This window comes from Triticum aestivum, chromosome 3D (genome assembly GCF_018294505.1).
Source record: "Triticum aestivum cultivar Chinese Spring chromosome 3D, IWGSC CS RefSeq v2.1, whole genome shotgun sequence".
NCBI classification, from domain to species: domain Eukaryota; kingdom Viridiplantae; phylum Streptophyta; class Magnoliopsida; order Poales; family Poaceae; genus Triticum; species Triticum aestivum.
The window spans coordinates 545854162-545881344 of NC_057802.1; the positions used below are offsets into that span (position 1 = coordinate 545854162).

Sequence of the window (27183 nt, forward strand, 5' to 3'; positions counted from 1 at the left end):
GAGCGTCTCTCTAATGTAATAAGATGATCCAACGAGAGGGATTGTCAAAATATGCATCTATGTGTCCTAGGCAAAAATAATAAGCATTTCAGCTCACTGCGACATAAATATATACTGAACTATTTGTTTCTTTTGTCCAGGACACATACAGTCATATTTTTTTAATCCCTCCGTTGGATCATGTTATATTACTAGGACAAATGCCCGTGCGTTGCAACGGGCGAAAAAATATCGTAAAACTTGCTCCGTGTGGTAGTACGCGTCAATTTTAATATACATTTCTGATAAACATCAGTAATAAGTTTATACTATTATTGCTTTTCGAAATATGAAGTGTGGACGTAAAGAAGTCACCCTAACATCAGATAGAGGAGTAGTGCTGCATAGAATAGTCTAGTAATCAGCTTTGTATTTTATATTTCGGAAAACACAAATATTCCTTTACTTTTAAATAACTAAAAAAAGCATATTTTATTAGAATTGAAACATGTTTTGAAAATGAACATTTTTTTGAACACAAGTTTTTTGTGAAAGAGAATTTTTAAAAATTTGTGATCAATTTTAAATGATTTTTTTTAAAAAATTGAACATATTTTGGGAAAGCGTGAAAAACATGAATTTCGAGCAATATTGAAAAGCATGAATTTTTTAAAGCAAGAAGAATTTGAAACACTCTTTGTCTTTAAAAAAACACACGCTCGGTGTCTGCAACGAAAAATGGATTGTTGGGTCCATACCATGTAGTATAAAGTTGAGAAAGTCGTAGGGATGTCCTTTGATGGCGCCTCCTTCAGCTTAGTACTATCATCAGGTGAAAGAGGAAATGGTGTAATTGTTTTCAGCAGGATATACAAACTGTGGAATTGTTGTATACTATTCGAGAGTTTAACAACCAATCCAAAAGTTTTTCTTAGAAATTTCAAAAGATTTGCAAAATATTTTTTTGGATGAAAGAGTAGTGGTGCATTGAAGTGGGATTGTTTATGTACAATTATTTTTGTTAATATTCGAAAGCAAACAATTTTTTTACTATATTAATTATATTTTTAGAAAATTTTGGTTATTTGATTTGCAAGATTATATTCCGTTCTTTTTCTTTTGCACTATGAACTTAGTCATCATCATCATAAAAAAGCAAGCTTTTCTCTATTCCCCATCACAGGTAAATTTCGGGTGAATTGTAAAAACAAAGCTAAATTTCAAGATGCACCGTCGTCACATTCTTTCTACTCTTCACAAGAAATATTATTTCCAATATTTCACTAACTTTAATTATTGTATTTGATGATGTATTCATAAGATGTGGTAAGCTAGAACATTAAACTATGACAGTAATAACAATAAAACAACAACAAGTAAATCGGTGCTCATTTTTCTCAAAAGAAGTAAATCGGTGCTCATATATTTAGAAAGAAAAGAATTGCAATCGATGCTAGCACGCATGGCAAGCTCCAGCAGCTTCTGGTCGGTGCAGCCAATAAAGAAAGCAATCCACACAAAAGAAAATCCCCCCCGAGACCACTACTCCGTGGACATCGCCATTCCTCCAGCAGCGCTGCTGCTCTTCTTGCTCTTTCTCTTTATCCATCCACATCCAGTGCGCCGACAAGCCCACCCCATCAGCGGTGCTCTCCTTCCTCTCATCTCTATCCGTGCTCTAGCCACACACCACCCACGCGCCCTTCTTGCTTCAGTCGACGGCTCCTCGTTCCCCTCTCCCTTCCCTCCTCCACAACTAACCAAGCACCGCCCTCTCATGGTTCACGTTCGTCGGCCGGTTGCAGGCGGCTCCTGTTGGCCGAGCCTGCGCGCGCGGGGGCTGGCTGGGCCGATGGCTGAGGCGCGGCAATGGTGGCCTGCTCACGGTCGAGCTCGGCGGCTACTTGACGGGGCCGCGTGGATCTGCCCCGAGGCTCCGGGCTCCGGATCTGCGTGGTCATGTCCACCTCACCCTCCGACGGCGCCTTACTGCGGCGCTTCGGGCCCAGATCTCGCCGGTTGGCGCGTAGATGTGCGTGCGCTCGGCTTGAGGTAGCGCAAGGATGATGGGGCAGCTTGGATGGTGGCCCGTGCAGTGTGCGGCTGCCCTGTGAGCCCCGAGTTTTCTCTTTCGCGAGAGCATCCATCTATTATGACGGACAAATCTTTGTTCAATTTTTCTGAATCTTCACCTCGTCTCTCAGCAGAACGCAGGCGTCCCACGATGACGACGCAGGGGGGTGCAGCATCTGGTCCAGCATGGTGCGGAGGCCGGCGGCGACCTCGTGGCTCTCTCAGCAGAACTCGGGCTGCGGCGCGACGCCAAGCCACGCCTGCACTCTGCCGTCATCTGGACGCATGCCATGATGGTCACGCCCTCAAGCTCCATGACGGAGGACCATGGAGGCGCGCGGAGCGAGGCGCAGAGGAACGGATCTGGTCGCGCAGAGGCCCACTTGCGGGAGAGGCAGGGAGGCGGCCATGGCAGGTCGTTTTGGAGGGAGGCGTCCATGGCATGGGACGGCGGCGGCTGAGCGCAGCGCCGGCGCTCGAGAAGACGACGGACCATGGAGGCGCGCGGATCGAGGCGGAGACGCACGGATCGACGCGGAGACGCACGGATCTGGCCGCTCCCAGGTCAGATCTGGCCGCAGTGGAGCTCCACATCGGGATCCATGGTGCTCCATCGGGATCCATGGGCCAGAGACAAGATTTGTGAGAGAGAGGTCAGGAAGGGAGAAGGGAGACGGGAGAATAAGAGAGATAGGGCGCGCGGGAGGAGTTACGGGACGAAGGCTGGAGGTCGGTAGCGGTGGCGCTGGACGCCGGCGTGAGATGCAAGCCAGAGGGAGAAAACCGTGAGGGAGAAAACCGGGAGGGGGGAAAGAAAATCAGTGGGACGAGAGGTGGGTCGGGACGGGAGGAAAGAAAATCGGGAGCGAGGGGGTCGTACGAAAGGCTTGACGAACATAAGAGGGGAAACGAAACACTACGTTTGTTTTAGATAGTAGAGATAGAGATATATAGGTGTGTTGGTTCAGTATTTTTTTCAGAATTTTTGAGAACTTTTGCACCGTTTAAACCCTTATAGAAAATGCTACTCCTTGTGAAATATATATATTATAACACATGAAACAAAATTAAAGATGCATACGACTTATTATATTTGATTATGTATAATTGTAAAATATTATTAAATATAAGTAGAATGATAGAATGAAAAATATTTCCTCATGCATGGTTGCATGTGGTGATGGTTCTTTTTCCATGCATGATTGCATGTTGAGGTGAGCCTTATCCCATCAATAATTGTATGGTGATACGACATACTTACATAATGAGATAAATAAATTAGTGGGGATCACTTCTTAGGTATGTATAGGACAACAGTGCACAATATGTGAACACCCTTGACAACACCATTCGTCAAGTCAAGTAAAGATTTACATTAGTGTGTTGCCCAATAGAACATCAGACCATCTTGAAAGGGTGATTTGTCAGAGGGGCCCTAGAAGCGGTTCCAAGCAAATGTCTCTTTGTGGCTATCCTTTTTTTCCTCAGGTCACTAAGGCCATCTACAACGTTGAGACGTAGGCCAGGTGTGAGGCCTCGATTCGATGATTCCTGGCCATTATGGGGGGCGGGGGATCTCTGTCCTACTAATTGTACTAACACTGTGAGCAGAGAAGACAACGAGTACAACTTTAATGCCCGAGATCAGACCATAGCATGGGGATCTGGTGGGTATCCCAATTTGCAACTCCTTTGTAATCACGGCGCAGTCCATCTCCAAAGTGACTGGCCGTCTGGCCGTCTGTACACTTTTGCCAGAGCATTTAGTCCAACCAGTGCTGCTCTGGCATCCGCCTCATCAACACCGCTCTTGCCCTCTGTTGTTGTTAATTGGAGTTCAGAACTGAAATATATTTGCTATTTTACAGTTCTTGTTTTGGTTCACAATTTTCAAGTGAGAAACAAAGGGAAAACAATAGGAATTATGTAGGATAGAACTCATTCAGAATTATTTATTTCACTGATGTCTGTAGCAAAGGAATTGTTGTTCTATTTTCCTTTGAAATTCCTATGGAATGGACTATGCCATAGGAATTTAGGAGGAAACCAAACAGGAGGTCCTACCTCTCATGTTTTCTTCTATTTGTGTCTAATTATTTCTGCGTTTTCCTGTGTGACATCCAAAGGTTAGCTTCACAGATTTTTTGTGGTTTAGTTCATGTAGAAATCTAGGATAGGCGGCATCTAAATTCCTCCGTTCTTCTTATTCCCATGTTTTGAATTCGTATGTTTCAAAGGGCGCCTTATATGATAAATAAGCTTGTATTGTTCAATGAATATGTGGAATGGTATGGTGCAAATGATTGCCGAAGAGGATTGCTATATGGCGGCCCCAATCGCTCATTGATCATCATGAGCCATGGTCCCAGCTCTTAATGCAGTAACGCAACCAAGCACAATGCTAATGACAGTGCACCGTGTGTGAACACCATTGACCACACCGTTCTTCAAGTTGAGATTTACATTAGTGCATGACCCAATAGAACATCCCACCATCTTGAATGGGCGCTTTGTCAAAGAGCTCCTGGAATCAGTTCCAAGCAAATGTCACTCTATGGCTATCCTAATTTGTTTCCGTATGTTACTAACTTGCAACTAGTAGTTGGTCAGTTGTTCTGGATTGGAGGTCAAAATTGAAATACTTTGGCATTTTACAATTATTGTTTTCGTTCACAAATTTAAATCCCGTGGGAAACAAAGGAAAAGATAGGAATCGTGTAGGATATGATTCCTTCAGAAATTTTTCTTTTTGTGCCGTTTGTATCAAATTAATTGTCATCCTATATTCCTGTGAAATTCCTATGGAAGGAACTATATATGCCAAAGGAATTTTGGAGGAAACCGAACATGAAATCCTTCCTCATATTTTCTTCTGTTTGTGTCTACAGTGTCTTTGTTTTCCTATATGACATACAAGCGATAGTTTTTCAGTTTTCCCATGGTTTTAGTTCCTGTTGTAATCTAGGATAGACGACATCCTAATTCCTCCGTTCTTCCTATTCCTATGTTTTGTATTCCTGTGTTCCAAACGATGCCTTATATATGATAAATAAGCTTGTACTGTAGTTGGCTATGTGGAATTGTACAGCGCAAATGATTGCCTGAAGAGGTGCGCCCCATGGCAGCCCCAACCGCTCATTGATCATCATGAGCCAGGAGATCATTGCACACCCCCGTCAATTTCTCCATCCATCGAGAGGATTTGCATCGTCCAGTACCCCGGGTACATTTGGGCTGTTGTGATCGTGGCAGTAAATGCAACCGGTCACAATGTTGTGGTAGCGCACAGCGTGTGAACGCCCTTGACGACACCGTTCGTCAAGTCACGTCAAGATTTACATTATTGCGTGGCCGGCCGGAAGGGAGATTCGTCAAAGAGCTCTTGAACCCGTTCAGTTCGTGCACTGAACCCCAGCAATCACAGAGGCACGCCTCTTTGCTTTGAACCGATTCAACACTCATACATCCTCCTCTGGCTCTCCCATAAGCGGGGAAGAATGTGTGCGTCCTCGCCACCACCCAGCTCAGCTAGCCTCCACCAGTTCAACTAGAAGCCACCAGCCGATCGGCACAAGGAGAGGGAGCCATGGCCGAGCTCGCGGCTGGCGCCGTGCGCTCCCTGTTGGTCGTCATACGCAGCGAAGCACGGCTGCTGCGTGGCGTCGGGAACGACATGCAGTTCATCAAGGAGGAGATGGAGAGCATGAAGAGCTTCCTGGAGCACCTGGCCAGGTGGGCACCTCCCGGCGGCGGCGAGCACAACGAGCAGGTGTGCAGCTGGATGAACCAGGTGCGGCTGCTCGCCCAGGACTGCAGCAACTGCATCGACGTCTACCTCAGCAGGGGGAACCCCGACGTCCACCGGGCCAGAGAGGGACTCGCAGGCTGCATCTGGTGGGCGAGCTGGTTAGTTCATAAGTTGGTCGCGCAGCACCACACAGCCGAGCAGCTGCGCCTGCTCAAGGAACGGGCGCGTGAAATCGGCGCGCGGCGGTTGAGGTATGGCGTGGAGGTCCTGGACAATTCAGGGAAGGGGCTATGGCCTCCGACGGCAACGTCGTCGTCGTCGTTGCGGGCTGCTGCAGAAGGTGGCTATGCTACTACAGACGAAAACGAAGACAACAAAGAAGAAGACGGTGACGGTCAACTGGTGAGGACAATGGCGACTGGCGGCCATTCTGGTCCAAGAGCCTACAACGAGCCTCGCACTCTGGACGACTACGTCAAGGGAAAGCTATGGGAGTGGGCAGATGGAGTTCCTGCAAACGCCGGTAAAACTTTGTCCATGGTCGTGGTGGCAGTGGCACCCTACACATATCAGGACCTCCTCGCTCTTGTACAAAAAAATTGGCTTTTGAATCAAAACCCAAAGGGTGGCTACCATCGCATTGTCGTGGTTGACATCCCGGCTGTGCACCACAATTCTAAGATGCTACGAGTCAAGGAGGTTCTCTTCTACATTCTGCGCGAGCTCAAGCATGCCCAATCCAACCCCCAGGAGCAAGGAACACAAGGCCAAGTGGAGGAAAACTATCTTGACCCTTGGGAACTTTACATAAGAAGATTGAAAATTGATGAAGAAAAGAAGAGGGCTATTGCTCTTCTTCAAATCAAGGAGAATATCAAAGAAATGAAGGTCTATGAAAAGCTTGACAACATCAAAAGTGATATTCAAGGTCGGCTAGAGAAGGGCGACGGACTACCCAAGGGCGACATGCTGCAGGGTGATTTTTGTTAGACTTATAATATAAGTCATGTACCCCTTTGTATTTATCCCGTTGTATAAGGGGTTTCCTGCATATGTTCCACACCTGTACATGTATATATATCGGCCTATGGCCTCATGGGAATACAAGTTGCTTATTCCTAACATGGTATTAGAGCTTTAGGTTTTTTTTTCGCACGCGCAACTCGTGCTTCGATCCACTCCTGCCGTCGCCGCGTTCTCCCTTCGCTCGGCGTCGCTGCTCCATCTCCTCCCGCCAGGCGCCTCTCCTCCTCGATCGCCGTAGGGAGGCCCCCGATCGCGCCCAGCTGGTTCCGCTCGGCGGTCGTCTCCTCTCCCGCCAGGACTCCGCCGCTCCCGCGCTCAGGCGCTCCCGCCACTCCCGCCCGCCAGCTCCCGCCGCCCCCGCGTTCAGGCGCCGCTCCCGCCTGGCAGCTCCCGCCGCCCGCCAGGTGCCCGCTGCTCCCTCCGTTCCCGCGCTCCAGTGCCTGGACTCCGCCCCTCCCGCCTGGACTTCGCATCCCCTTCCCGCGGCCGCCGATCTCTGCTCAGATCGAGCATCTCGATTGGAAGGTCTGATCTCTGCTGAAAAAAAAATGTCTGCTGCATCGGGCTATGTTGTTGTCCCTAGCTGCCCGGTGATTCCTGACGGAGTTTTCAGTGTTTGCTCTACTGACCCCGTCTCGCACATGTGCCTTTCTTCCGCGCTTGGTGCTCGTTCGTCTGTGCTATCGTCCCCTGTGGCGACTCTCGCACGTGGTGATTGTCGCTCTACATCGACTCCTCCTGCGACTTTCATCGGTGATTATCGTTCTACACCGGCTCCTCTCACGGCCCCCATCGGATGTGTTGATGCATATGACTCTATTGACCCGCGTCTTCCTTTGGCGCTTGGGGCTTGTCTGCATGTGCCCTCGTCTCCTTCACCGGCCTCTACGGATGATGTTGGTTATGCTATGTCGCCTCCTCTGGCGGTTTCCACAGGTGGTGGTGGGCCTGGTGGCCGCTCCTCTCCCAGTGCTACTGCGTCGTCTACTTCAGCTATGTACTTCACCGAGCAGGAGATTGTGGGACTTCGTGGTCTGCTCACTGCCTCCGGCTCTTCATTGCCGGGTGCATCTACGTCGACCTCTTCAGTTGAGCTCCTGACTGAGCAGGAGATTACGCGCCTTCGGTGCTTGCTCGCTGCATGCTCTGGTTCTTCACCGACGGGTTCTGCTGGTTCTGCTACTGACTCCTCTGACATTGTGAGACCACCTTCAACACAGTCAGGTACATCTCCATGGATTCTTGATACTGGAGCATCTTTTCATATGACTCATGATTCATCCACCTTGTCTTCTATTCGTGCTCTTGATTCTCCTATTCATGTTCTTACTGCTGATGGTACCTCCCTCCCGGTTAATGGTCGAGGCATTCTTAGCACCTCATCTTTTCATGTTCCTGATGTTGCTCATGTTCCTCGACTTACCATGCAGCTCCTTTCTGGTGGTCAGATTGTTGACTCCGGTTGTCGGGTGATTCTAGACTTTGACTCTTGTTCTGTTCTGGATCATCACACTGGTGCTCTCCTTGGTGCTGGCCCCCGACACCGTGACTCTCAGGGTCTCTGGGAGCTTGACTGGCTTCACCTTCCCTCCGCTGCTACCGCCGCCAGTCTTTCCCCCTCTGTTGCCTTGTCTACCAGCTCTTTTCAGCAGTGGCATCATCGCCTTGGTCACTTGTGTGGCTCTCGTCTCTCATCCTTAGTTCGACGTGGTCTTCTTGGATCTGTCTCCGGCGGTGTGTCTTTAGACTGTCAGGGTTGTCGGCTTGGTAAACAGGTCCAGTTACCTTATCCTCATAGTGACACTATGTCTCAGCGTCCTTTTGACCTGGTTCACTCCGATGTCTGGGGTCCAGCTCCCTTTGCCTCGAAAGGAGGTCATCGCTACTATATTATTTTTATAGATGATTTCTCGATACACCTGGATATATTTTATGTCTTCTCGTAGTGAGGTGTTATCCATCTATAAGCGTTTTGCTGCCATGGTTCACACTCAGTTCTCTACTCCTATTCGTGTTTTCCGAGCTGACTCTGGTGGAGAGTATATCTCCAAGATGTTGCGTGGAGTCCTTGCTGAGCAGGGTACTCTTGCCCAGTTCTCTTGTCCTGGTGCTCATGCTCAGAATGGCGTGTCTGAGCGCAAGCATCGTCACCTTCTTGAGACGGCTCGTGCGATGATGATCGCCGCCTCTCTTCCGCCTCATTTTTGGGCCGAGGCTATCTCCACTTCTGCCTATCTCATCAACCTTCAGCCGTCCGCTGCTTTGCAGGGTGGCGTTCCTTTTGAGCGTCTTTTTGATCGTTCTCCTGATTATTCGATGCTTCGCTTGTTTGGTTGTGTTTGCTATGTTCTTCTTGCCCCTCGCGAACGCACCAAACTGACCGCTCAGTCTGTTGAGTGTGTCTTCTTAGGCTATAGTGATGAGCATAAGGGCTATCGTTGTTGGGATCCTATCGGTCGTCGGATGCGTATCTCTCGCGACGTGACTTTTGATGAGTCTCGTCCTTTCTACCCATGCCCATCTTCCTCGATTTTTTCAGTGGAGGATATCTCTTTTCTCACTTTTCCTAACTCACCTATCACCCCCGTTGCGCCTGTGCCTATTCGTTCCACTCCCTCTGCTTCTCCACCTCTAGTCGATTTGCAGCACACATCTTCTCCGGTCTCCTCGCCTAGCATGTCACCGGATTCTACACCTTCATCTCCGGTGACTTCTTCGTCGCCACCCACACCTTCATCTCCGGTGACTTCTTCGTCGTCACCCCCCGATTCTACCTTGGCGATTCCTCCTTCTATTGTTCCATCTTTTCCTCAGCATTACACTCGTCGTTCACGACCTGTGGATGCCTCCTTGGATGAGTCGTCCTCTTCCACTCAGCCTACTTATGGCTTGCGTTCTCGTCCTCGTCCGCCTGTTGATCGCTTTGGATTTCCCACTGCTGGTGCTGCTGTTCTTGAGCCGACTTCTTATCATCAGGCTGTTGTTCATCCTGAATGGCAGTTTGCGATGGCAGAGGAGATTGCTGCTCTTGAACGCACTGGTACCTGGGATCTTGTTTCTCTTCCTCCCGGAGTCCGTCCCATCACTTGTAAGTGGGTCTACAAGGTTAAGACTCGCTCCGATGGTTCTCTTGAGCGTCACAAAGCTCGTCTTGTGGCTCGTGGTTTTCAGCAGGAGCATGGTCGTGATTATGACGAGACTTTTGCTCCTGTGGCCCATATGACCACTGTTCGTACACTTCTTGCTGTTGCCTCTGTACGTCACTGGTCTATATCTCAGCTTGATGTTAAGAATGCCTTTCTTAATGGTGAGCTACATGAGGAGGTGTACATGCAGCCACCACCTGGGTATTATGTTCCTGATGGCATGGTATGTCGTCTTCGTCGCTCTCTCTATGGCCTTAAGCAAGCCCCTCGCGCCTGGTTTGAGCGTTTTGCCTCTGTGGTCACTACTGCTGGTTTTTCAGCAAGTGCTCATGATCCAGCATTGTTTATTCACCTTTCTCCTCGTGGTCGGACTCTTCTTCTTCTCTATGTTGATGACATGATCATCACTGGGGATGACCCCGAGTATATTGCCTTTGTAAAGGCCCGTCTTAGTGAGCAGTTTCTTATGTCTGATCTTGGACCTCTTCGCTACTTTCTTGGGATTGAAGTCTCTTCTACCTCTGATGGCTTTTTTATATCCCAGGAAAAGTATATTCAGGATCTCCTTGCTCGTGCTGCTCTTACTGACGAACGCATTGTTGAGACTCCTATGGAGCTCAATGTTCACCTCCGTGCTACTGATGGTGTTCCTCTCCCTGACCCGACGCGTTATCGTCATCTCGTTGGCAGTCTTGTCTATCTTGCTATCACTCGTCCGGACATCTCTTATCCGGTTCATATTCTGAGTCAGTTTGTTTCTGCTCCCACATCGGTTCACTATGGTCATCTCCTTCGTGTTCTCCGATATCTTCGGGGCACGATCTCTCACCGTCTATTCTTCCCTAGCTCCAGTTCTTTACAGCTTCAGGCCTATTCGGATGCTACGTGGGCTAGTGATCCTTCTGATCGCCGTTCACTTTCTGCTTACTGTGTTTTTCTTGGTGGTTCTCTCATTGCCTGGAAGACGAAGAAACATATTGCAGTTTCCCGTTCGAGTGCTGAGGATGAGTTGCGAGCCATGGCTCTTTTGACAGCAGAGGTGACTTGGTTATGGTGGTTACTTCAGGATTTTGGTGTTTCTGTCACTACACCGACTCTGCTCTTATCTGACAGTACAGGTGCTATTAGCATTGCGCGCGATCCTGTGAAGCATGAGCTCACCAAGCATATTGGTGTTGATGCTTTCTATGTGCGCGCTGCTGTGCAGGATCAGGTTATTGCTCTTCAGTATGTGCCTTCCGAGTTACAGTTGGCAGATTTCCTGACGAAGGCCCAGACTAGAGCACAACATGGCTTTTATCTCTCCAAACTCAGTGTTGTTCATCCACCATGAGTCTGAGGGGGGGTGTTAGAGTTATAATATAAGTCATGTACTTATTGCTCTTCAGTATGTGCCTTCCGAGTTACAGTTGGCAGATTTCCTGACGAAGGCCCAGACTAGAGCACAACATGGCTTTTATCTCTCCAAACTCAGTGTTGTTCATCCACCATGAGTTTGAGGGGGGGTGTTAGAGTTATAATATAAGTCATGTACCCCTTTGTATTTATCCCGTTGTATAAGGGGTTTCCTGCATACCTCATGGGAATACAAGTTGCTTATTCCTAACAATTTTGACCAGTTGGACCTAGACGTACTACTTCAGCTGCTGCTCCAAGCAGCGTCCCAACAGGATGAAAAAGGGAAGAACAAAGACATGCATAGATTATTAGCCTGGGATAAAAACAACATCATCGTCAAGAAGCTTAAGGAGCATATGGAAGCAGAGGAAAAGGAGAAGCTTGAAGAGGAAACAACAGCCAAGCATATGGGGGTGGAAGGAGAAGCCACGGCCAAGCATATGGAGGAAGCAGGAGAAGTAACATGCAAACATATGAAGGAGGGGGAAGGAGAAGTAACCATACATGGGGAGGAAGAGGAAGAAGCAGGCGGGGGAGGAGGAGAAACAACCAAGCATATGGAGGAGGAAGGAGGCGGAGAAATCAAAAGTCAGCAGACGACATGGATTGAACTCGATGAGGCACAATATGTGCACATCCTGCAGAAGCTGTTTCCCAAGAGAAGCAGCAACAAGCCCCTGCAGGCCCAAGACAGATCCTTGGACAAGCAAGCTACAAAGACCACAACGGCTACATTGGGTGAGCATCAAATCAAAAAACTGATCCATGACGCAAAGGAAGACATCTTACGGGAGCTACAGCAAGACAAATATGACAAGAATGAACCTGGTGCTCCAGATCAAAACCCAGAAACTGTTTCTGAAAAAACATTTACCTGTTTCGTGGATCATATGATGCACAAAATGAAGCCCGAGTTCGAAGAGCAGCTCAAGATCAAAGGTCTCGTAGACGAGATTAAACACAACTTGAATTATCTTCCGGACCTGGATAATTATGAACGTCCCCTGTTTATCCTCAAAGTTGATGAGTTGATGGATGTTTCCACATGGGAGGATACCAGAAATGCTTTAAGCTTGTTAAACTGCAGAGCTGATTTGATGATCGTCACCGCCACAAAGGACATACAGCTGGCTAAACAATATTGCTATCCACAGCGGGAACCTATAGACTATTCTCTTGCTGGCCCCTACCATGATGCATTGCTTGAGCTTACTGGCCAGCAGAAGAATGGAGACAGCTACGACCCCCAAATTTTCCATGATATCCTGTACGAGTGTGAGCCACATGAATTATGCATGAAGATCTTCATTCATGCTTTGTATGCTAATCCCAAGAGGAGAGATGAGGAATTAGTCAAGCTGCACAGCACCCTCCGGGCTTTGCCAACAACATCATTCAACAACATCGCTAAGGTGATGTTCAAGTTCTCTTACAAAGATCTGCCTAAAGAATACAAGTCATGCTTGCTGTACCTAGCAATCTTCCCGCCCAGACACAAGATCAGGCAGTCAACCTTGATTACACGGTGGGTTGTAGAAGGGCTGATATCCAAGGAAGATTGGCCCAGTTCTGTGCGTCAGGCCAACCGATGTTTTGATGCACTCGTCGGCCGGTGCCTTGTTTATCCTGCTGATATTGATACCACGGGAAATGTAAAGAGTTGCGTCGTAGGTGATCCAGTTCATGGATTCATTACCACAATCGCCAAGAAACAACACATCGTGGAGACAGGCCTGTCACATCACTTGGCTCGCCACTTTTCCATTTTCAACAATCTCCAACTCCGCAGCTATGATGGAATTGATAAATATTTCCAGCAGCTCTCTTCATCTAAAGTATCCCTACTCAAAGTGCTAGATCTAGAAGGATGCCGATGCTTTATTGGGAAGAACCAGCGGTACCTCAAGGACATCTGCTACAAGATGTTACTGCTCAAGTATCTGAGCCTGAGGAGAACAGATATTAGAAAGCTACCCATTGAAATCTGCAACCTCCGTGAGCTAGAGGTACTGGATATCCGAGAAACTATGGTGCCTCCATATGCAACAGCATCTATCCTGCTACTGAAGCTGAAGCGTCTGCTTGCCAGTGATCCAAGAAATTTTGGATCTACTCCCTGGATTCCTCATAGGATCGGCAAAATGGTAAACATTGAGGTATTATTCAATGTCAAGGCACATCAGAGTCATGATTTAAAAGATATTGGAAAGCTACGGCAGCTGAGGAAGCTAGGAGTGGTCATCGATGATAAGGATAGTCACCTCAAGAATTTGCTTGAGACGATCAGTGACCTACATGAGTGCCTCCGTTCTCTGTCAATCACTGCTATTCCTATAGCCACACCATGGGAATGGGAGGGTACTCCTTACAGTGCAGAGTTACCAGATGGCATAGGCTCTCTCTTAGAAAACCATCCCAAGATTCTTGAGAGTCTAAGCATCAGGGGAACCACACAGAAGGGGCGTCTTCTTCCATTGTTCATAAAAGGTGATAAAAACGAACTTGCCAAGGTAACCCTATGTCACACTCTGCTGAGCCAAGATGATCTGAAAGTCCTTGCCAAGCTGCCCAAGTTACGGTGCATAAGGCTCCAACACATTGCATGCACCGAGTCTATGTTGAACTTCAAGAAGGATGAATTCAGATGCCTCAAGTACCTTCTTGTTGAGGGCTCGGCCTTGACTAATATCACTTTTGAGCATGGAGCAGCCAAAGAGCTCGAGAAGATGGTTTTGTCTTTCACCGGCATAGGTTCTATTTCTGGAGTTGACTTTCTTCCAAAATTTAAAGAGCTCGAGATGAACAACAGCTTCTGTGGCAGTTTGTTATCATCATTTGACAATGCCAAACAGATAGCCAAGCTGACTCTTTGTGGTACATTGCTAGAGCAAGATGCTCTACAACTGCTCACCAAGAAACCAAATATACGCTGTCTTGTGCTCTTGGACGAGTCTTTTGGTGGAACACAGAATGAGATTACATTAGAAAAAGATGAGTTCTTATGGCTCAACCTCCTTGTTGTTGACTGCTCGGCCATCACCAAAATTGTCTTCAACAGCGGGTCTGCTCCTAGGCTCGAGAAGATTGTCTGGTCATCTTCCACATCTCTCTCTGGCATCGACAAACCTCCAAGATTGAAGGAGCTCGAGTTCAATGGTGACCAAGTCCCTGATGAGGTGATGGAGGCCATTAAAAACCACAAAAACAATCCTAGTCTTAAACTCAATGGACCAGAAACTCAAGACTAAGCAAAAAGGAGATGAAGAAGAGGATGACGACGATGCTGCAAGATTCTCTTTCTGCTGGGAGAAACAGGTTTGACACTGGAAGGGCCTCTCTGTTGATCCCCCATGGTGTGGTTTGCGTGTGCTAGTGTGGATTGCAATATGTTCTGCTTGTATGTTGATTTCTTTCTGCTGCGTGCATTACAACTGAAGTATGTCCGTTTACTTGCTCAACATGAGTGCCCTAGTGGCTTCAATTGAGCATAAATGGTTGTATCTATGCTTGGATTTGAACTCGTGTGGCTTTCCTATGTATCGAACATTGTATGCATTCGTGTACGGTTTCATGTAATAAAGTGTGAGGTTTGTGGACACATTTGACTTCTTATTAATGTACAGTGTGATATTAGTATACTTTGATTGGGTTCTGCAACTCAAATTAAAGATGAACTGGTGTGTCATGATATACAGATATAGTTACCTGTAATGTACAGCATCCGTTGCTTCAAACTAGTTGAGTACCTCATGCAGTAATGGCTGACGATGTACTTGAAGCAGAACCTTATGCAGATTAAGAATGTGTGATCCACAATCTGTCTGCATCTCCTGATTGCCAGGCAAGCATTAGCGAAGAATCGACATTGTTTTCAGCTGTATGTTGGCGTGTATTTGTTTGGTAGCTCGCATAGTTTCGCCCGCTGTTTGCTGGTGAAGAAGCCAGTATGCTGAGAAGTTCCTCTGCTCCCGTAGAATAGGATGTGTCCATCTACTGCAATTCATTCAGAAAAAAACTTTTGTAACGATCTGCAGCGGTGGAGAGGAGCACTAGCAGTCTATCACCTACCAATCCACTTGAAATGTGCGGACGCATGCAGCAATCGCGGCTCTTCACTTGAAATGTGTAACTGTGTAATCATAAGACCTGCAGAAATAGAAGCACGCATATTAGGCGCCGAGGGAAAATTCAGCAATAAATGTAATCTATGCTTCTCTTATTCCTCTTTGAGATCAGCAAATCGGAAGGAGTTGGAGGAGGCGCAATGCCCCTAACTTACCTCAAATCCGTAAACTGCGACGAGCAGCAAAACACAACACGGACGGCTTGTCCTTCCTCCTCGTTGGTACTGGGCGATCTTTTCGATGTCGATTGGGTTCCGCGACTCAAAGATGAACTGGTGTGTGTCATGCTATAATCACCTGTAGTGTAGGCATCCGTTTGCTTCAAATCAGCTGATTAGCTCTTGGACTAGTGCCTGTCTGTTACTTGAAGCAGAACTTTATGCAGATTAAGAATGTGTGATCCAATCTGTATGCGTCTCCTGATTGCCAGGCAAGCACTTGCGCCCCAGGAAGAATGGAAATTGTTTTCAGCTATATGTCGACGTGCATTTGGTTGGAAGCTCGGGTAGTTTTCTCATAACTCATATTGTTTGCTGGTGGAGAGGACAGTATAGTTCATGGTATAAAACTCGGTCAGACAGGGCACCTCGTCACCCAATTTTCACCCCTTGGATCAGAACCTGACGGTGGAACACACAGTGAGAAGTGATCCGTTAGGCTGTGACGTATCTATTGTAGTCATCTATCCGGAAATCCATCTACAACAATTCATTCAGAAAAAGAACTTGATAACAATCTACATGGGTGCAGAGGAGCATAAGACCTTCAGAAAAGTTCAGACACTTGCATAACAATCTTCACTTCCTAATGCAAGAAATCAAATCGAAGCACAAGACCTGCAGAGACAGAAGCACGCCTATTTGGCATCGAGGACGAAAATCAGCAAGAAAATGTAGTCTCTGCTCCTCTAATTCCTCTTTGAGATCAGCAGATCGGAAGGGGTTGGAGGAGGCGCAGCGCCCCCGTCTTACCTCGAATCCGAGACCGACGACGAGCAGGAAAATACGACACTGGTGACAGCTTTGTCCTTCCTCTTGGCTGGTACTGGGCGATCTTTTCGGTTTCGATCGAGGCCGCGACGGAGGAGGCCACGGCGAGGGTCCAGCCGCCGACCCTGGAAGAGGAAGACGGAGAAGAGAATGTGGGGATGCGGATGTGACGGCCCACGTGTCACCTGACTTAGTTAGATGAGACAAGGAAGTGCATTCTCCTTTATATTGGTGAAATTTAATTATTCTAGCCAAAAGGCATCTCGAACGGTCATCCGTAAATTTTCTTCCGCATGGAGGCCGCCTTCCAACGCTGCCCGCATACATTTCAACTACCATCCAAATAAACCGGACGAAATTTATGCACGCACAGTCGAATTTAATTCAATTTCACATATAATTTACGTAAACGAACATCATTCATGCAAAGGCAGGTTTTCATTACATCATTTAGAACAAAAAAAACTGCGGCGGCCATGTCCTCCATCTGCCGTCTCCTCCATCTGGGACTGCCTCCTGCATTCGGCGTCTTGATGAGCACCGGCGATAAGACCCGTGAAGTGAAGGTGCTCTTCGGCGAGGAAGAGTAGAACACGGGAGACGGACTCGTCCACATGGGACACAAGCCCTGCAGCCTCCCGTGCCTTACTCATCCTCGGAGTAGTCTGCGACCTGTTCGCCGTCGGTGGACGTGAGGTCCACGATGGAAATGGTAGGGCCCTCGTTGTCGACGTCCGCCCGAGCCGCCTGATAGTTCGTCGGCGGCGCGTAGGAGGCGCAACTGGCGTTGTTCTCCTCCGCGGTCGCCTACAGCTACGTCTCCGTGGTGGCCGGTTCCTGGCGAGCGGTGGCTTCAGCACGGACGACCTCGTAGATGGCACGCTGCTTCGCGACGAAGTTGGGGTTCGTCGCGGCTATAGCCGCCACGGCCTCCTCGCTCACGCGCTCACCGTAGATCGTGCCCTTCACCAGCCGGTGCTGCTCCAGGAGGAACAAGTTGTACCATTGTCCCTCCTGCGCCTGCTGGAACGCCAACATAGGCTGCACATCCGACATGGCGGCGTTGAAGTGCGCATGCGCCTGCTCCATGGTGAAACTTGCGTGCACAGGCACGAGTGTCGGGGCGGTGTCGTCGGAGCCCGTCTCCATCGTGGGATCGCCCTCATTGTCGGAGACCTCAGGCGAGCTGGTCGGCAAGGCAGCCTCGATCCGCCTGGCACGGCGGCTCTGCCGAGCGGCTGCAAGGGCGGCCACCTTGTGCTCCATCTCCATGGAAAGCTCTCTCACAGAGCTTCGCCACCTACAGTCATGGTGGATGTGGTGCAAGGAAGGAGGATGTGGAGCGGCTTGTGTTGTGGTGTGGAGTTAGCCAGGTGTGGCTGCCTTTAAATAACGGTTTCTGGTGAGGCCAGCCGTCGGGTGCGTCAATGCGTGGCGTTGGAGTGGGTTTCTCAGCTGGCGAGCCTGCTTAATGGCAGCATACGGACGGATGGGGCATTGAACGGGTGTGGTAGATATCTATTTCGTCCCATCCAGTAACGCGTTGCCGGCATTGAACATGCGCGGATACTGGGGACGCGGTGTGGGCGGCGCCCTCGGTCGGCGCACCACTTCAATGGCGGAGCCAGTGAGAGGCCGCATCCGCTCTGGGCCGGTTTCAATATGGAGTGACCGCTCTACATCGGCATGATTGTTGGCAGCTGGCGCCGAGCAAGAACGTGCGTAGGCGAGGGACGGTTGTATGGGTGGGCCAGGGCGGCCAGACGCGGGCAAGTTATGTACAGGCGACGCCCGCAAAAGCCCCCTACATTTGTCTCTGGTTTGCGGGAGAAAAGTACACCCGAACCGTCCGATGGACCGATACATGCCCGCGTTGCATGGTGCAACACGTCCAGACTGTGCGGTCCGAACGTATGTGGGCGGTTGAGAGTCGACGTTCGAGATGCCCTAATTCACTTTTTGGGAAATAATTCACCTTTTCTATTTAGCCCTTAACAATTTTGGCACGATCTAGTCTCATAAACTAGTTTAGTTGGCCCAATCTACCTCTTTAAGCTTGTTTTTTTGGCCTTCTATTGGTTATAAATGTATTGCCCTAATTTTTGTATTGGAGTTCCTAATGCTTTTCCTTAATTTATTTTGCCATATCTCCAATTTTTGTTTCCCATGGCAAATTTGCCATGTTTCTAGGTTAAAAATAATTTACTTTTGCCATGTCTCAACACGTGCCATGAATCCATTTTTTAACATGTATCCATACTTTCGCTATGGCAAATTCCTTTTTTTGTGTGTGTGATTGCAACTTAACAATTTTCCATCCCCATGGCATTTTCCCATGATTTTTTACGGAAGAAGTTATACCTCCTAAATTTGCCATGTTCCCATTCACAATTTTTTTCCATGTCTTCTTTAGAGAACAAATGTCCTAAAACTTGCCATGTGTGGATTGCAAATTTCCTAAATTTGCAACTGCTTTTAAAAGAACACAATTCATATATTTACCATGTGCCCGTTTTCAAATCCCCCAAAAAGTTGTCATTGTTTTTCTGAGAAGGTTTTTATTTTAATTTTTGCCATGTGTCCCATTGCAAGTTCCTAAAATTTCCATCATGTTCAAAATACAAAATACAAAAGTTATTAGCCATCTTCTCCACAACATAGTGTCCAAATGAGGGGAAATATCTTATGCACTGGATTATTTGCTGCTATCGATGCAACCGATTTAGTTTAGCTACTTTATAAATGTTGAAAATTTCAGCTACAAATGTAACACATTTTTTACGAAATACTCCCTCAGTCCCAAAATAAGTGACTCAAAATTTGTACTAACTTTGAGTCACTTATTTTGGGATGGAGGGAGTAGAATTTAATACATTTTTGCGAAATAAAATTGTAACACATTAACATGACATCAACGGGAAATATCTGGTGCTCCAGGCCCTCAGGTGCTACGGTGATACGGGCTTCCAGGAGACGCCGGATCCCGTTGAATCTGAGATCCAGCGGCTCCTAGGAGCTCGCAAATTTTTTGTAGAAAAACCCCCTAGGAGTCCAAAAATTGCGCATAGGACTAGCGGATCCAGTAGCTCTCCAGATGTCGTCCGATCCGAGATCCAACGGATGAGAAACCGTTGTTGATGCAGTAAATGCAACCAGCCATAATGTTAGGGCATTTCCGTTAGGATCTCTACAATTTCACTCTCCAAACGCCCCACCCCCTTCCTCACCCAAGGGGAAAAATCTGATGCACTGGAGTATTTGGTGTCATCGATGCACCCGATTTAGTTTAGCTATTTTATAAATGTAAAAAAACTAAAAAATCAACACATTCACACAACATTAATCTATGTTGTTACAAAAAAAAATCAGATTGAAACTAGAAACATAGTTTGAGATACTCGGATCGAGCAAACTATTACGGCCAAGGGTTGGGTTGTGCACCACAAGCACCGGTGCACTAGATACCCCCCCCCCCCCTCCCAACCTGAACTCCTCAAATCCGAGGAGTTAGCTCCCCTCAAAAAAATCCCAAGGAGTTCACAAAAATGTGGAGCTAATCAAACCCCTTAAAATTAGCTCCCCAAAAAAATTTCTTTGCCAACTCTTTCATCCTTTTGCTTACATACTTCATTTTAAGTCGATATTTGAACACCACATTACTTCGAAACCTGGTAATTTGAATGCACGCAATTCAACAACATTTTAACTTCAATATTTTTAAAATGAAATATTCAAATTCAAACACACCATAGGGTCCAAATGAAGTAATAACATAAATAAATAATAAAAGCACAAAAATCAACTGCTATGAATTGTCCACAGGTGCTCAACAAGATCGTCTTGGAGTTGGTGACATCTCAATTTTGCAGTTTCCTGTGGTTTTTAGTTCCTGTGGGAATCCTCCCTTCATATGCTAAACAAGCTTGTACTCCCTCCGTTCCTAAATATAAGTCTTTATAGAGATTTTAGTAGGTGGACTATATACGAATCAAAATGAATGAACCTAAACTTAAAATGCATCTATATACTCCCTCCGTTTCAAAATAGATGACTCAACTTTGTACTAACTTTATACTAAAATGCATCTATACACTCCCTCCGTTTCAAAATAGATGACTCAACTTTGTATTAACTTTATACTAATTAATACAAAGTTGAGTCATCTATTTTGAAACGGAGGGAGTATATCCGTATGTGGTTCATAGTGAAATATTTATATTTAAAAACGGAGGGAGTAGTATTGTTCAAGAGGCGAGTACTTTGGCCAAGTGGAATGGTATAGCGCAAATGATTGCCTGAAGAGGTTCCCCATGGCGGCCCCAACCGCTTGTTGATCATCAGGAGCCAGGGTCCCAGATCATTGCACACCCCGTCAATTTCTCTATTCACCTACAGGATTCGCCTGTACCTTTATGTCATGTCAAGATTTACATTAGTGCGTGGCCCGAGAGAATATCAGACCCTCTAGTGGGGTGAAAAGGCGATTCTCATTCGTTGTAGAGCTCTTGGAACCCGTTCGGTTCGTGCACTAGACCCAGCGATTATAGAGGCACACGCCCTTTTCCCACTCATACATCCTCCTCCGTCTCGGAAGAATGTGTGCGTCCTCGCCACCACCCAGCTCAGCTAGCCTCCACCAGTTCAACTATAAGAGCATCTCCGATAGATGGTTCAAAATTTGGCGGTCCAAAATCGGAGATGTAAAATTTGAACCGCCAAAAAATGCGTTTTGGAGCTCCGAAAACAGCTCATCTCCAACAGATGGTCCAAAAGTGCAACTCCAATAGATGGTTCAAAATGAAGATGTAAATTTCTTAAAACGACATACTACTAGTCCATTCAACATAGTTCAAACATCAAATTCAACATAGTTTCATACATGAACTTCAACTACTACTTATTCAAACTACTAGATAAACTACTCCTCATCGTCGGAGCTGCGGAACTGCGCCCAGAACTCCTCCTTCGTCGGGTCGTCGCACCCCTCCTCCTCCTCCTCGTCCGAGAAGTTTGCCCAGTCCTCGTCGGAAGAGGACTCGATGGGGATCACCGTCGAGGGACCGGCCGCGTCCTCCTTCTTCGACCCCTTCTTCTTCTGCTCCGCCTCACGCTTCCAGTAGTACTCCAGCTCGGCCTGGACGTACTCCGGATGCTCCCGAGAAAACCTCGCCATCGCCTCCTCGTCGGTCTCGCCAGCACTGACGACAACCGACGGCTTCTTCATCTTCATCTTCTTCGTCGTAATCTCCTTCATGTTGATGCCCTGCAGCACAAGCATCTCCGCTTCCGCCCGAGTCTCGATCTCTGGGAAGTTGAGGTGCGACCGAGGCCTCTCCACCACCACGTCGTAGGCACGCGCGGCCTCGTGGGCGGAGGGGTACGTGCCGATCCACCAACGCCTTCCGGCGTCGGAGAACTCCACACCCCAGTTACCGGAGGGCTTCTGCCTCACGCCGAAGAAGCCCGACTTGCCCTTCGGCGTCTTCTTCGGCGCCATCGGAGAGCGGCGGAGCGGCGGCAGCGTGCGGACGGAGCCGGGCGGGGCGGAGCTGCGGGGCGGCGGCGGCATGCGGGGCGGTGGCGGACGGAGCCGGGCGAGGCGGTGGCGGACGGAGCCGGGCGGGGCGGAGCTGCGGGGCGGCGTGGCGTGCGGGGCGGTGGTGGACGGAGCTACGGCGGGCGGGCGGGCGGCGGGGCGGCGTGGAAACAGCGGCGGGGGGTGGGGCGGTGCCGGATCTGATGCGGGTGGCGTCGGGGCGGCGGCGGACGGGGTGTGGAGGTGGCGGTGCGGCGGCGGGGCGGCGGAGGACGGGCGGGAGGTGGCGGGCAGGCGGGCGGGAAAGGAAATGAAGCGGCGGTTGGGCGTTCGCGGGCGGCGTCTGGTTTTGGACCAGATGCATCTCGTGATGTAAATTTGCATCGCGAGGTGTTGTATTTTACATCACGAGGAGGCCGCGGTCCAAATTTTTTTACATATGGATCGTCTGTTGGAGCTGCGTTTTTGGCCTCATACGGTCCAAAAGTTAGTTATTTTACATTTGGACCATCTATTGGAGATGCTCTAAACCACCAGCCGGCCGGCGCAAGGAGAGCGAGCCATGGCCGAGCTCGCGGCGGGCGCCGTGAGCTCGCTGGTGGTCGTCATCCGCAGCGAGGCGCTGCTGCTGCATGGCGTCCGGGACGACGTGCAGTTCATCAAGGAGGAGATGGAGAGCATGAAGAGCTTTCTGATGCACCTGGCCAGATGGGCGCCCCCTGGCGGTGACCACGACGAGCAGGTGCGCACCTAGATGAACCAGGTGCGGCTACTCGCCCAGGACTGCAACAACTGCATCGACCTCTACCTCTACAGGGGGAACCCCGACATCCGCCGTGCCAGGGGCGGGCTACGGGGCTACCTCTGGTGGGCGACTTGGTTCCTGGCTTCCTGCACAAGCTGGCCGCGCAGCACCGCGCGGACTAGGAGCTGCGCCTGCTCAAGGAGCGGGCGCGAGACGTTGGTGAGCGGCGGTTGAGGTACGGCGTGGAGGTCCCAGCCAAGTCAGGGAAGGGGCAATCGCCTTTGACGGCATCGTCATCGTCGTGGGCTGCTGTGTCAGGTGGGTATGCTGCTGCTGGGGACGATGAAGAAGAAGAAGACGGTGACGATCAACTCATGGGGGTGACGGCGTCCCACAGTCATTCTGCTCGAAGAGCCTTCGCTGAGCCTCGCACCCTGGACGACTACGCCAAGGCAAAGCTATGGGAGTGGGCAGATGGAGTTCCTGCAGGTGCCGGCGAAACTCAGTCCATGGTCGTGGTGGCACCATACACATATCAGGACCTCCTCGCTCTTGTACAAGAAATTTGGGATTTGAGACAAAACCCAGAGGACTACTCCCCCTACGATTGCATTGTCATTGTTGACATCCCGACCGTCCACTTTGATTTTGCGCTGCTGCGGCCCAAGGAAGTTCTCTTCTACATTCTTCGCGAGCTCAAGCATGCCAAATCCAACCTCCAGGAGCAAGGCACAGAAGGTCAAGTGGAGAACAAGTATCTTGACCCTTGGGAAGTTTACAGAAGAAGATTGCAAATTTACCGTGAAAAGAAGAGGGCTATTGCTCTTCTTCGAATCAAGGAGAATATCAAAGAGATGAAGAGTTATGAAAAGATTGACAAAATCAAAAGTGATATTCAAGGTCGACTAGAGAATAAGGGCGACGGACTACCCAAGGGCGACAAGCTGCAGGGTGATTTTGACCAGTTAGACCTAGACGTACAACTTCAGCTGCTGCTCCAGGCAGCATCTCAACAAGATCAAAAAGGAAGAACAAAGACATGCAAAGATCACCGGTATGGGACAAGATCAACATCATCACCAAGAAGATTAAGGGGCATATGGAAACCGAGGCGAAGGACGAGAACCTAGAAGAGGAAGAAGCAACCAAGCATGTGGGGGTGGAAGGAGAAGAAGCCGTGGCCAAGCATATGGAGGAGGAAGGAGGAGCGAAGCATATGGAAGAGGAGGGAGGAGAAGTAACCATACATATGGAGGAGGGGGGAGCCAAGCATATGGAGGAGGGGGAGAAGTAACCAGACATAAGGAGGAGGAAGGAGAAGTAACAGGCAAGCATATGGAGGAGGAAGAAGGAGGCGGGGGAGGAGGAGAAACAGCCAAGCATATGAAGAAGGAGGCAAGAGGCGGAGAAATCAAAAGCTAGCAGACGACATGGACTCGCCTCGATGAGGCACAATATGCACACATCTTGCGGAAGGTGTTCCCCAAGAGCAGCACCAGCAAGCCCCTGCAGGCTCAAGACAAGCAAGCTACAAAGACAACACCGGCTACTACATTGGGTGAGGATCAAATAAAAAAACTGATCCATGACGCAAAGGAAGACATCTTACGGGAGCTGCAGCAAGGCAAATATGGCAAGAGTGAAGGGATAGGTGAACCTTGTGCTCCAGATTAAAACGCAGAAACTATTTCTGAAAAAATATTTGCCTGTTTCATGGATCAGAAGATGGAAAAAATGAAGCGCGCGTTCGAAGAGCAGCTCAAGATCAAAGGGCTCATGGACGAGATTAAAAATAACTTGAATTATCTTGGGCACCGTTATGAATGCCCCCTGTTTATCCTCAAAGTTGATGAGCTTATGGATGTTTGCACATGGGAGGATACCAGAAATGCTTTGAGCCTGTTAAACTGCAGCGCTGATTTGATGATCGTCACCGCCACAAAGGACATTCAGCTGGCTAAAGAATATTGCTATCCACAGCGGGAGCCTATAGACTATTCTCTTGCTGGCCTATACCATGACACAGTGCTCGACCTTGCTAGTCGGCAAAAGAATGAAGACAGCTACAAACCCCAAATTTTTCATGATATCTTGTATGAGTGCGAGCCAAATGAATTAGGCATGAAGATCTTCACTCATGCTTTGTATGCTAACCCCAAAAGGAGCAATGAGGAGTTGCTCAAGCTGCACAGCACCCTACAGGCTTTGCCAACAACATCATTCAGCACCATCACTAAGGTGATGTTCAAGTTCTCTTACAATGATCTGCCTAAAGAATACAAGTCATGCTTGTTGTACCTAGCTATCTTCTCTTCCGGACAAAAGATCAAGCGGTCAACCTTGATTGCACAGTGGGTTGCAGAAGGGCTGACATCCAAGGAAGATTGGCCCAGTTTTGTGCGTCGGGCCAACCGGTGTTTTGAAACACTCATTGGCCGGTGCCTTGTCTATCCTGCTGATATCGGGGCCACAGGAAATGTAAAGAGCTGTGTCGTACGTGATCCAATTCATGGATTCATTACCACCATCGCCAGAAAACAACACATCGTGGAGACACGCCTGTCACATCACTTGGCTAGCCACTTCTCCATTTTCAATGATCTCCAACTCCGCAGCTCTGATAGAATTGATAAATTCCTCCAAGGGCTCTCTAAATCATCTCAAGTATCCCTGCTCAAGGTACTGGATTTGGAAGGTTGTCAGTGCTTTCTTGGGAAGTACCAGCGCTACCTCAAGGACATCTGCAGCAACATGTTACTGCTGAAGTATCTGAGCCTGAGGAGAACAAATATTACCCAGCTACCTAATGAAATCAACAACCTCCGTGAGCTAGAGGTACTGGATATCCGACAAACTGGGATACCTCCACATGAAACAACAAATATCTTGCTCTTGAAGCTGAAGCGTCTGCTTGCTGGTCACACTGATCCAAGCAATTTTGGCTCTAGTGGCTCGATTCCTTGTAGGATCGACAAAATGGTAAACATGGAGGTACTATCCAATGTCAAGGCCCAGAAGAGTCAAGATTTAAAAGATACTGGAAAGCTATGGTAGCTGAGGAAGCTAGGTGTGGTTATTGATGATAAGGAGAGTCACCTCAGGAATTTGCTTCAGACGATCAGTGACCTACATGAGTGCCTCTGTTCTCTATCAATCACTATTCCCGTAGCCACACCATGAGAGGGTACTCCCAGTGCAGAGTTACCAGATGGCATTTCCTGTCTCTTAAAAAACCATCCCAAGATACTTGAGAGTCTAAGCATCAGGGGAACCACACAGAAGGGGTGTCTTCATCCATTGCTCATAAAAGGTGATAAAAACAAACTTGCCAAGGTAACTCTATGTCACACTGTGCTGAGCCAAGATGATCTGGAAGTCCTTGCCAAGCTGCCCAAGTTACGGTGTGTCAGGCTCCAACACATTGCGTGCACAGAGTCCATGTTGAACTTCAAGGACGGTGAATTCAGATGCCTCAAGTACCTTGTTGTTGAGGACTCGGCCTTGACTAAAATCACTTTTGAGAAGGGAGCAGCATGTGAGCTCGAGAACATGGTTTTGTCTTTCACCAGTGCATGTTCTATTTCTGGAGTTGGCTGGCTTCCTAAATTGAAAGATCTTAAATTGAACGACAGCTTCTGTGGTTGTTTGATATCATCATTTGACAATGCCGCGAAACTAGCCAAGCTGTCTCTTTGTGGTACATTGCTAGAGCAAGATGCTCTACAACTGCTCACCAAGAAACCAAATATACGTTGTCTTGTGCTCTTGGACAAGTCTTTTGGTGGAACACAGAATGAGATTACATTAGAAAATGATGAGTTCTTATGGCTGAACCTCCTTGTTGTTGACTGTTCCGCCATCACCAAGATTGTCTTCAACAGCGGTTCTGCTCCTAGGCTCGAGAAGATTGTCTGGTCATCTTCCACATCTCTCTCTGGCATCGACAAACTTCCAAGATTGAAGGAGCTCGAGTTCAATGGTGACCAAGTCCCTGATGAGGTGATGGAGGCCATTAAAAACCACAAAAACAATCCTAGTCTTAAACTCAATGGACCAGAAACTCAAGACTAAGCAAAAAGGAGATGAAGAAGAGGATCACGACGATGCTGCAAGATTCTCTTTTTGCTCGAAGAAACAGGTTTGATGCCGGAAGGGCCTCTCCGTTGATCCCATGCTGTGGTCTGCATGAGTGCCCTAGTGGCTCCGATTGAGCATGAATGGTTGTATCTATGCTTGGATTTGAATTTGTGTGGCTTTCCTCTATATCGAACAACATATGCATTCATGTACGGTTTCCTGTAATAAAGTGTGATGTTTGTACACACATTTAACTTCTTATTAATATTCAATGTGATATCAGTATGCTTTGATTGGGTTATGCAACTCAAAGATGAACTGGTGTGTGTCATGATATACAGA

General features: G+C 48.2%; 2 protein-coding genes, 2 long non-coding RNA genes and 1 pseudogene across 6 annotated transcripts; 3 read left to right on the forward strand and 2 right to left on the reverse strand.

Annotated features, from left to right (window-relative positions):
• The first annotated feature begins 1312 nt into the window (after positions 1-1312).
• Positions 1313-3093, forward strand: LOC123080355 (uncharacterized). The gene is made up of 2 exons (XR_006438343.1): positions 1313-2089; positions 2184-3093. It is a non-coding gene; the product is annotated as an uncharacterized lncRNA (long non-coding RNA).
• Positions 3094-3665: 572 nt separating this feature from the next.
• Positions 3666-16668, reverse strand: LOC123080357 (uncharacterized). Of its 3 annotated transcripts, none has more exons than XR_006438345.1 (7): positions 16466-16668; positions 16258-16330; positions 15650-16114; positions 15439-15516; positions 15076-15363; positions 12245-14538; positions 3666-3869 (listed from the first exon to the last, which is right to left on the reverse strand). It is a non-coding gene; the product is annotated as an uncharacterized lncRNA (long non-coding RNA). The 3 variants fall into 3 exon arrangements; XR_006438344.1 differs by having other exon boundaries at positions 16258-16350; positions 16466-16662; XR_006438346.1 differs by lacking the exon at positions 16258-16330.
• LOC123080354 (uncharacterized) lies at positions 5041-14701 on the forward strand. The gene is made up of 2 exons (XM_044503263.1): positions 5041-6779; positions 11581-14701. Exons 1-2 carry the CDS (start codon positions 5639-5641, stop codon positions 14616-14618), a joined length of 4179 nt encoding a protein of 1392 aa, XP_044359198.1. The 5' UTR covers positions 5041-5638; the 3' UTR covers positions 14619-14701.
• A 4733-nt stretch (positions 16669-21401) lies between the features above and the next one.
• On the reverse strand, positions 21402-21980 carry LOC123075296 (ethylene-responsive transcription factor ERF096-like). Its single transcript, XM_044497939.1, has one exon. The coding sequence runs from the start codon at positions 21978-21980 to the stop codon at positions 21402-21404; it is 579 nt and encodes a 192-aa protein (XP_044353874.1).
• Positions 21981-22566: 586 nt separating this feature from the next.
• LOC123075297 (uncharacterized) lies at positions 22567-26835 on the forward strand (annotated as a pseudogene).
• The last annotated feature ends 348 nt before the right edge of the window (positions 26836-27183 follow it).